Source organism: Salvelinus fontinalis, chromosome 13, assembly GCF_029448725.1.
Source record: "Salvelinus fontinalis isolate EN_2023a chromosome 13, ASM2944872v1, whole genome shotgun sequence".
NCBI lineage: Eukaryota > Metazoa > Chordata > Actinopteri > Salmoniformes > Salmonidae > Salvelinus > Salvelinus fontinalis.
In genome coordinates, this window is record NC_074677.1 from 18714674 (window position 1) to 18726402 (window position 11729).

The 11729-nt window shown below is 39.9% G+C and overlaps 1 protein-coding gene across 1 annotated transcript; it reads right to left on the reverse strand.

The window, feature by feature from the left end:
* Positions 1–2293: 2293 nt before the first annotated feature.
* Positions 2294–11391, reverse strand: slc22a5 (solute carrier family 22 member 5). The gene is made up of 11 exons (XM_055941960.1): positions 11177–11391; positions 9026–9685; positions 8531–8634; positions 8088–8242; positions 7200–7371; positions 6938–7064; positions 6226–6323; positions 5589–5803; positions 4631–4813; positions 3280–3415; positions 2294–3174 (listed from the first exon to the last, which is right to left on the reverse strand). Exons 2-11 carry the CDS (start codon positions 9416–9418, stop codon positions 3084–3086), a joined length of 1674 nt encoding a protein of 557 aa, XP_055797935.1. The 5' UTR covers positions 9419–9685; positions 11177–11391; the 3' UTR covers positions 2294–3083.
* Between the last annotated feature and the right edge of the window lie 338 nt (positions 11392–11729).

Consider the following 11729-nt stretch of genomic DNA (forward strand, 5'->3'; position numbering starts at 1 on the left):
AGTCCTATAACAACATAACCTGAAAGGCCGCTCAGCAAGGAAGAAGCCACTGCTCCAAAACCGCCATAAAAAAGCCAGACTACAGTTTGCAACTGCTAATGGGGACAAATATCGTACTTTTTGGAGAAATGTCCTCTGGTCTGATGAAACAAAAATAGAACTGTTTGGCCATAATGACTATCGTTATGTTTGGAGGAAAAAGGGGGAGGCTTGCAAGCCGACGAACACCATCCCAACCATGAAGCACAGGGGTGGCAGCATCATGTTGTGGGGGTGTTTTGCTGCAGGAGGGACTGGTGCACTTCACAAAATAGATGACATCATGAGGAAATAAAATTATGTGGATATATTGAAGGAACATCTCAAGACATCAGTCAGGAAGTTAAAGCTTGGTTGCAAATGGGTCTTCCAAATGGACAATGACCCCAAGCATACTTCCAAAGTTGTGGCAAAGGACAACAAAGTCAAGGTATTGGAGTGGCCATCACAAAGTCCTTACCTCAATCCCATAGAAAATGTGTGGGCATAACTAAAAAATTGTGTGCGAGCAAGGAGGCCTACAAACCTGACTCAGTTACACCAGCTCTGTCAGGAGGAATGGGCCAAAATTCACCCAATTTATTGTGGGAAGCTTATGGAAGGCTACTCGAAATGTTTGACCCAAGTTAAACAATTTAAAGGTAATGCTACCAAATACTAATTTAGTGTATGTAAACTTCTAGACCACTGGGAATGTGATGAAAGAAATAAAAGCTGAAATAAATCATTCTCTCTACTATTATTCTGAAATTTCACATTCTTCACATTCACATTATGTGTGGATGTAACGGATGTGAAATGGCTAGCTAGTTAGCGGTGGTGCGTGCTAATAGCATTTCAATCGGTTACGTCACTCGCTTTGAGACCTTGAAGTAGTGGTTCCCCTTGCTCTGCAAGGGCCGTGGCTTTTGTGGAGCAATGGGTAACGATGCTTCGTGGGTGACTGTTGTTGATGTGTGCAGAGGGTCCCTGGTTCGCGCCCGGGTCAGGGCGAGGGGACGGACGTAAAGTAAAACTGTTACATGGGCATAACTGAAAAATCGTGTGCGAGCAAGGAGGCCTACAAACCTGACTCAGTTACACCAGCTCTGTCAGGAGGTTAGGATCACCATTTTATTTTAAGAATGTGAAATGTCAGAATGATAATAGAGTGAATGATTTATTTCATATTTTATTTCTTTCATCACATTCCCAGTGGATCAGAAATTAAAATACACTCAATTAGAAATTGGTTTTGGGTAGCCTTCCACAAGCTTCCCACAATAAATTGGGTGAATTTTGGCACATACTGACCTTGACAGGGAATTTTTACTAGGATCAAATGTCAGAAATTGTGAAAAACCAAGTTTAAATGTATTTGGCTAAGGTGCATGTAAACTTCTGACTTCAACTGTAATTTAGTTAATAAAGCCACATACAAACATGGTCTCTTTTTTGCTTGATTGAGTAAGGCAGCTCCAACATGCAGCTGTTCCATTCTAGCTCAGTGCTTTCTGTGGTGGTGGGGCAGCCAGAGAAAAATACAGAGCGTAGGGGTTGGTAATGCTCTCTAGTTGGGGCTCCCGAGTGGCACAGTGGTCTAAGGCACTGCATCTCACTGCAAGAGGCAACACTACAGTCCCTGGTTCAAATCCAGGCTGAATCACTTCCAGCTGTGATTGGGAGTCCCATAGAGCGGCCCAGCATTGGCCTGGTTTCGCCGTCATAGTCAATAAGAATTTGTTCTTAACTGACTTGCCTAGTTATATAAAGACTACACAACAAGGCACACCTGTTAATTTAAATTCATTCCAGCTGACTACCTCATGAAGCTGGTTGAGAGAATGACAAGAGTGTGCAAAGCTGTCATCATGGCAAAGGGTGGCTACTTTATATTTTGATTTGTTTAACATTTTTTGGGTTACTACATGATTCCATATGTGTTATTTCATAGTTTTGATGTCTTCACTATTGTTCTATAATGTAGAAAATAGTAAAAATAAAAAATAACCCTGGAATGAGTAGGTGAGGTGTGTCCAAACTTTTGATTGGTACTGTATATTTATCTTTAAACATACATTTTCCAATGGTATTGTACTTAACCAGGTAAAAACTTATTGAATGAGTCCATAAGCGTGCTGCGATTGATCTATTTTGATGATATATTAGAAATCACCAACATGGGTTTGCCCTGCCTAGTAGTAGTTTTCAGTCTTATTCAATGAATGAGTCTGTTCACAATTTTGATGGTGTAATAACTTCACATCACAATAAATGACAATAATAAACGTTTATTAAAATATTCACTTTCAGGGATTTTTTGCGGTACTCACCACTAGAATGAGAAAAATACCTCATTATTAGTTCACCAGCAATGCTAATAGAAATACTTATTGGCCATGTGCCACAGGAAAACAATAGATAAAAAACACATTATTTCAAATAAAAATTCCTAACCCTCTACACTACAAACACTTTACCATATTCTGTACAGCAGTCTAACTCTGAGCAACAAAACAAGCAAGTCTAACCAATTATTTTCTGAACAGCCTTTTCCAGTGCAAAAAGTTACCCAAAGTAAGAATATAAGAATATAAATAGGTAAGAATATAAATAGGCAGGATTGCCCGGAACAAAACTAATTTAGAAAACTTCAGCTCTCTCTTGCATCATGTGCAACACATTGTTACATTGTTTACTTTACATCCAAGTCATTATTCTCAGCTTTACCAAGGGTATCATAAAAAAAGAAGTTTTGAGATAAATCTTGTTGCAACCGTTGTGGGTAATACAGTATTTTTGCTGTATTTTTTGCAGTTATACATTGCTATTTGCTGACAGAAAATGGAACCCCTGTTCCATCAGGAATCCTCACACGTACACAGTACAAGCATTTCCATAACCATGTCACCTCAGAATAGGTAGCTTGTTCTGTGGTACAGTCCTGCATTGCAGCATCTGGTGCCCCACACATTACGTCTACATTATCATAGAGCGTATCCTGCTTTGCACAGTTTTGTTGAGTCATATTAAGGAGAGTTGATTGGGCAATTCAGGGTTTCTTATCAGAATTTGACCTCATTTAATATTGCTGGGGTATCTCCTCCTCCTCCTTTCTTCAGGATATTGGCATTCCTTGGCTCTTTTCTGCACAAACTGTGAAGATATTAAAGTTGGATTTAAAATTCATATTTGTTATTATCATAACATACACTTAATTGAAATGAACATTCCAATGCTGTATTTCAGAGTAGGGCATACCCTTTACATTGCTGCATATGCTCTACTGTCTCTGGTAGCTTTTTGCGGAATGTCTCTGGCAGGAAGAGGTTCACAGCGGACGAAGTGACAGTCAAACTTCCCATTATAATGTAGGGGAGGTACTTGTTAATGCTCCCTGTGAACACCAAAAGAACATTGTCCATGAAGACAGAGAGACCATATCTGATGAAAATATTTTTTGTGAAAAACATTCATTGTAAAACATGATTTTGGGTACAATGAATGCATGGATGACGTGCAATGAAAATGTAATGGGGTTTGTATTCTGTAAGTATCCAATTATGTATACAGTGCATTTGGAGAGTATTCAGACCCTTTGACTTTTTCAACATTTTGTTACATTACAGCCTAATTCTAAAATGTATTAAATATGTTTTTTCCTCATCAATCTTCAGAAAATACCCCATAACGACAAAGCAAAAACTGTTTTTTTAGACATATTAGCTAATTAAAAAAAATATATATATTATTCAGACTCTTTACTCAATACTTTGTTGAAGAACATTTGGCAGCGATTACAGCCTCGAGTCTTCTTGGGTATGACGCTACAAGCTTGGCACACCTGTATTTGGGGAGTTTCTCACATTCTTCTCTGCAGATCCTCTCAAGCTCTGTCAGGTTGGATGGGGAGCGTCGCTGCACAGCTATTTTCAGGTTTCCATTAATGTTCGGTCCAGTTCAAGTCTGGGCTCTGGCTGGGCCACTCAAGGACATTAAAAGACTTGTCCCGAAGCCACTCCTGCATTGTCTTGGCTGTGCGCTTAGGGTTGTTGTCCTGTTGGAAGGTACATTTTGGCCCCAGTCTGAGGTCCTGGGTGCTCTGGAGCAGGTTTTCATCAAGGATCTCTCTGTACTTTGCTCTGTTCATCTTTCCCTTGATCCTGAATAGTCTCCCAGTCTCTGCCGCTGAAAAGCATCCCCCGCAGCATGATGCTGCCTCCCATGCTCCACCATAGGGATGGTGCCAGGTTTCCTCCAGACATGACACTGGCATTCAGGCCAAATAGTTAAATCTTGGTTTCGTCAGACCAGAGAATCTTGTTTATCAAGGTCTGAGAGTCTTTAGGTGCCTTTTGACAAACTCCAAGTGGGCTGTCATGTGCCTTTTACTGAGAAGTGGCTTCCATCTGGGCACTCTACCATAAAGGCCTGATTGGTAGAGTTCTGCAGAGATGGTTGTCCTTCTGGAAAGTTCTCCCATCTCCACAGAGGAACTCTGGAGCTCTGTCAGAGTGATCATTGTGATCAACAAAATGTGGAAAAAGTCAAGGGGTCTGAAAACTTTCCAAATGCACTGTATAAACACTAAATAGTTTGTCTGTGATTGTACCTAGGTAGATAACGTATGGGGCTGCAATAGTCCCGATCCGAGCAGCTGAAGAACAGATCCCGACACCAGCACTCCTGACAACAGTAGGGTAGATCTCTGCGGTGTAGATGTAGACCACGGTGAACGACATTGTGAAGGCAAACTTCCCAACCATCTCCACAGCTATAGCAACACCTTGCAGATCTACAGGATAGAGAAAGACATTGAGATACATGTGAGCTTTTTTCAGAGTGTGATTGACCTATGTATTCACCCAGTGCTCAGCAGATCTTCCCCATTCTTTGTATGAGGTTGGCGTGCCCTGGGAAGACGGGAGGGATGAATGTGCACGCAGTTCAAATTCCAGTAGTAGCAGTTCTGGTAGCGAATTATAAATTGCTCAAGCGTGCCCATTTTGCCAAGATCCGCTCTCCTTCTCCCTGGGCATGCCCTTCTTAACTTTTATGCTTCTGTTTGTGAACTTGTTGATAGAATTGTTAATAATGTAACTTGGTGTGAGGGATCACTGCAGGACTGTAGGAGCGCTGACGCTGAAGATGTTAACTGTTGTGTATGGAGCTCTCCGTTTTCAACCTTGAATATTGATTGAATCATTTAGGCTATGTCAAGCTATTAAATAAATCAATAAAACAAGCTGTACATTGCAATCTCTGTTTGCTAATTTCCATGCTTCACACAGGATGTATTGAACCTGTGTGCTTATTAGTAATATTGTTTTTCATCACAGGACCTCACCTCTATAAAAAAAAGGTGGTATAGTTCTACTAGAAAACTTTAACTGGTCACATGTTCGTTTGTTGATTTACAATTATTACAATTAATGAATAACTATATATGTTGAAAAACATATCTAACTTGATTATCAGACACTACGTTATTTTGATTATGTCTTATTGTCAAGCGATTTGATCTTATAAAACATTATACAATTTTAAACAATCAAAATTCAAAGTCTTACTCTCAGGGATGAGTTGGATCAGGAAAAGCATTACTCCTCCTATTAAGAGGAAAGCGGACAGTAAGGGTCTTCTCTGACAGTTCCTGAGGAGCACTGTAGATACTACATATGCTGGGACTTCAGTAAGAGCTGATAAGAAACAATTTAGATAAGGATCTCCACTCAGATTGGATGTGTTTAGAGAGAGTCCATAATATCCAATGTTTACTGCCATCCTGAAAAGACACAACACAGATGGCTTGAATGAAACTCAAAACGATCAAGTTACCACCACCACCAGTTTATTCATTACAAATTATTGTGTGTGTGTGTGTGTGTGTGTGTGTGTGTGTGTGTGTGTGTGTGTGTGTGTGTGTGTGTGTGTGTGTGTGTGTGTGTGTGTGTGTGTCTGTGTCTGTGTCTGTGTCTGTCTGTGTGTGTGTGTGTGTGTGTGTGTGTGTGTGTGTGTGTGTGTGTGTGTGTGTGTGTGTGTGTGTGTGTGTGTGTGTGTGTGTGTGTGTGTGTGTGTGTGTGTGTGTGTGTGTGTGTGTGTCAAAGTGCTTCAAACCAAAACATTATGCTATAACCTAATATGATATAAATCCAATCTATTATTATTATTATTATTATTATTATTATTTCTGATAATAACACTCACCATAAAAACAAACACATCAATGTAACACATCTGATGTTGCTGGTTCTCAGAACGTCAATCATGCTATATTTGTTTTTCGGTGCCGATTCCACGTCCAACTGTTGAAATGATGAAATAAGCATCTATTAAGTACAGTAATGAGACTTGTTTATACCAGGTTCTAATATGTGCCCTGATCTTGTCCACATTCTGATTGTGCCCATATTTTCATGTGTCTACACATGGTATTAAAATGTGTCTCTTATCCATCCACTATGTCTGCAATGTGACCAGATTTCCTGGTCCCTTACGTATGGAAGTTATTTGACAGGTATTCTTAATATAATAATATATAAAAAAATAAAAAATAAATTACATTTATTTTGACACATTGATGCCATAAGTCAATGGTGCGACCTGTCAATGATTTTAGAGGGCGGCTATATCGATGATTTAAATGGTTTCAGTGTCCAGATCTGTCTACACTTGTAAGCATCCAGACACAATGTTTCTACCACTGGAGGTGGTCAAGAAGATCTAATCACAATCAGATCACAATATGTCCTTTGATTGTTTACACCTGTCTAAAAATGTTGACACAATCAGATCGGGACAAAGGTTAGCACCAGGTATGAACGGGCTACAGAGATGCTCTTTAGGCCATGTTGTTTCTTTCTTATAAGCTGAATTACTGAACTATATTTATTTCACAAACACAAATGGTAAAACTGACCTCAGTGTCTTTAAAGATGACCTCTGGTGCTGTGACTCTGTTTCTCTTGGCAGCGTCTCTCAGTATGGCCTCAGCCTCCTCTACTCTTCCCTGAGAGTATAGCCATCGTGGAGACTCTGGGATGAACCTGACATAGACAGTGTTTATAGTGAGGTGAGTGACAGTGCTTGTGTTTTTATGGCGTTATAGTTTTGGTTAAGTTGTATAAATACTTCTTTAGACATACAGAAGATTAAAACATGTGTTTTTACTGAGAACATACCACCACAATGGGATATAGACTACGGACACACTGGACAGGATTATGAGAAGTGTTCTCCATTCCCTCATTGCGTAAGCGATCCAGGGCAGTGCCATATAGCCGATACAGTAGTGCAGAAAAGCCCCCAGAGTAGTGAAAACTTCACGCATGGACTTACTCAACACCTCTGTTCCTGTTGAAGAGAATTTATATTGAATCATTATTTAGATGTTTTTTAAATATCTGCTGGGATCAAGTTTTGTCTCTGATTGAGCATAAACAATTGAACCAAAAATGATCCCATCTTTTGCCTCTTTTAAAAGTAAATAGTCATATATGAGGTCCTATTGTAAACAATATTTGATTTGTCAAGGGGTACAAAAAGGACGTCCACTCGCTCTTCTATTGTTCAATTTTTAAACCGTATTAATCAGATATTTAGCCTTGTTAGAGTAGTCCTGCTATTCCACAAAAATAAATAGGCTAATAAACAAATGAACAGGACATTTAAAGTCACGTATGGTTTTACTCCAAATACGGTATATGTAATCTGAGATTTCTACATGCTGTCATTTGTTATATGAATATTACTTGACATAAAGTCCAACGAATAATTAAACATCAAGCTATTTTCAATGAGGTTTATAATTTCTAATGATTAATTCACTACCAGCCATTCTGTAGGCATGCTGTTCGAAAGAAACACCTTTAGTGACGGAAGCAATGCCTTGCATAACTTTCAAATGATACCTGGGTTTTATGGTATTTACTTTACGGGCAGCTAATTAAAGTTGACTGTGGTCTGTATTTATGATCATGGTCATCGTTACATTGCTACAAGTTATTCAATGAATTTCATAGAATATAACAGTTTATGTTTGTATAAAATGAGTTAATGTTCATGCTTACCCAGTACAAATGCACTGATATAGAGGGATATCTGAGAGGCCCCAACAAGCGTGAACATAATGCAGAAAACCTCCCACGAGGGAGAGAAGGCCTGAATGAGCACAGAGACCAACTGGGCAACAAGAGAGCCAAAAATAACTTTCTTCCTCCCAAACCTAAATGAAAAATAAAATAATGTTAAATGAAACAAACATTTCATAGAGAAAAACTATTTAAAAAATGTATCAGACATAATCAGTCCGGTTACCAGTTACTAATGACCAGGTTACCAGTTTTGATTGAATAGGGTTGTCGATGTAAGACAAGTCTATAATTTGACAGCAGAGGGCGCTACATTCATAGGACAGCAGTTTAGTCGGCAGAGTTAACAGATAATGTATGACTTTCCACATGCAATCTACAGGTAGAGGACGGAACATAGTGATTGCAGGGAGAAACAGTACCTGTCAGAAAACTGGCCAGACAACAGGGATCCAATCAGGAAACCCACAAAAAGAGTCGACGAAGCAAAAGGAGTTTTCCACTCATTGTCACATACGAGGTCCCACTGCAGGAAAACAAACCTATTATTCCTGAAGTGACAGCACCCGTGGCAGCAGAAGGCTCTAGTAACAAACCCATGCTGGAAAACAACATTTGATTTGCCCCAAAAGTGTAAAAGAAGGACAGGAGCTGGGGATGTTGCACATTTTCACTGATGCCAATGGAAGTTTCAGGCAATTACCAAAGCCGTTAACACCTCCCCAGTGATGTTGATCACTCAACAATTCCCAATACCGTAATTCCAAATCCAATATCAGTGGCATGCATGTTTGATTAGATAATCATGTTTCTGGTAATTATCTAAGCAAGAAACATACTCTGTGTAGTACTACCAATTCACTACTTCATGGCCAAATGTTTGTGACACATGACTGCCCTGGGCATCATATACTCACCTCAGTGACTATGGTGGACTGGTATATATCTTTGCTGTAGCTCCATCCATCCACACAGCCCTCCTGCTCCACCCCAGTGAGGTTGACGTCCAGGCCGGGGATGTAGCCCAGAGCAGACAGGTTTCTGACCACATCCAGCCTGTATCTGCTGCACTTGCTCTCCTCCTCCTGTCCGTTCACCACCTTTATGGGAATGATGGCCTTCCTCCATGCCTCGCTCAGGTTGCCCGAGTCCGGGATAAAGCAGTGGTGTGGGGGAGTTGCTCCAACAAATACAATGAACAGCCCAAAGAATCCAGTGGAGATGAAAATTGTATTCAGAAGAAAGAAAGTCCTATAGAAATAAGGTCCTTTCTGACCCAGGAAGGCAGTAACGTCATCATAATCTCCCATTCTTATGGCAGTAAGAGGAAAAGTGGAGCACCTGAAACGGTTTGATACATGTGTCTCAGAGATGTGGAGGGTAGTGAAGAGTTAAGTTCTCTTCTAGCAAATGCTCAACAGGACAGAATTACAACTTCCAAGCTGCAGTGTACAGACCTGGGTAAGTCCAGGGCCCCTTAACAACAAGCCACAGAGCACAGCTGTTCCGCTCCCCCCGTCCCAGAGAGTTGATCCCAGTGTTAATCCCCAGCAGGGAACGGTTGTATCCACCTTTCTCTGTTCAAAAAATGGTAGAGAACATAACCTGTTAAACATCAGTGAAAGACTTCTAACTCATATTTCTGATTGAGCTGAAATATATAGTCGATCATCAAAGACATACTGACCATATTAAAGTGGCAGTTCAGTTAAAAATTGGATTTTTGATGAGGTCGAAATAACAGTCTGAAATTGTGAAAATTATGATAATGCCCTTTTTGTGTAAGAGCTGTTTGGGAAAAAATGCCTGGAATTTCAGAGTTTTTGGCCCAGATCATGACAATCTGATCTGATTATTCTGATTATTATTATTCATCTTTTATTTGCATATGTATCCTCCTACTTTGATGGGGTAAGTGGGGTAGGCCCTAGTGCAGGGGTGTCAAACTCATTCCATGGCGGCTCTAGAATCTGCAGGTTTTTGTTTTTTTCCTTTTAATTAAGACCTAGACAACCAGGTGAGTGGAGGTCTTTACTAATTAGTGACCTTCATTAATCTATCAAGTACAAGTGAGGAGTGAAAACCTGCAGACACTCGGCCCTCCATGGAATGAGTTTGACACATGTTCTAGAGTCTAGACCGCTCAAACTCAACTCTGGACCTCGAAGCCATTGCCACTGCGCTTTTTAACCTGGGACACCAGGTATTTGCCATGAATTATCAGGTAGAACAGAAAAGCAGCAGGCTCTGGACCTCGTAGGGTAAGAGTTGAGTACCCCTGCTCTAGGCGATCCTATCCGCCACTCAGGGCTGTGTATGTAAATATATTTTAAATGTGTATTGATAAGCCTGCATGATCAGACTGAGCATTTCAATGGCAAAGGAGGCTCAGGGAAATAAATGATCAAAAATATATTTGGAGTTATTTTCATTAAATTAACAAACACAGTGATTTATTATACATACAGTGATGATATCAAAATAAAATGTTAAAGACTGCAAGGGGGTTTTAACTGGCATATTAATATGTATACAAAGTTAGTTCTGGTACTAAATACCTTGTATAATTTTCTCTAAACATCATTCCTTTCTCTCACAAATACCCTTAGAAATTGCATGGGATTATACTGTGAACGGCTTAGATAGCATTAAAAATGTACAGACTTTTCTAAAGGTGACAAGTTGAAATGTAATTCACTGTATGTCAACATATGTAATTCATGGCACAATAATGTACTTCAGTAAAATACATACATAATGAACGGTTGGTAGCATACTGAAAGTTTTTGTCTATTCAAATAGCTAATACTTTCATAAACAAGGTGGTTTTGAAGTTGCCATTGGAAAAGGCACATCTATAGTTAGGGTTAGAGTTAGAGTTAGGGTTAGGGTTAGGGTTAGGGTTAGGGTTAGGGTTAGGGTTAGTGTTAGGGTTAGGGTTAGGGTTAGGGTTAGTGTTAGGGTTAGGGTTAGGGTTAGGGTTAGAGTTAGAGTTAGGGTTAGTGTTAGGGTTAGGGTTAGGGTTAGGGCACCAAGCTTTGATATCAAGGAATTTCAACTGTACTTACATTCTTGCTTCTTGTCTTTTTTTGAGATCGTACTCAACCAGATGTGCTCAGTCGGGTTTCAGACCTGATTTAACCTCCCTCGCTGGAGTTTGGGGATTTTTATTCTCTCTTACAATCAGTGATTCAATTAATTAATAGCTGACAATATTATTTTCCTGGGTAATCAATTGTTGAAGTACAACAACATCATTAGAGTTGTCCCCTGACTCAACAGATTTGAGTTGATTGTGGAAACCCTTTGTCGGGTTGGGGCGGGGCGGCGGGGGGGGCGGGGGGGGGGGGACAGAGTGCTGGGAAGGAGCCTAATTGTCATCTGTTTAAACAACTCCTCAAATGTTTCTCTACATTTAGGTGACTCCTGCTGATGGAATGTAAAGACCCATGTTCTTAGCACCAGATATAATTGTTCCTTGAATTATGTTTATTTCTATATCCAATAGACACAACATATAGTAGATACATGGTAGCTATCTTTGACATGTGGAAGTAATACTTTTGACTGTTGACTGGTTTAATCAACACCAATGAGAGGGCAGATAATGGACTTCCTTGA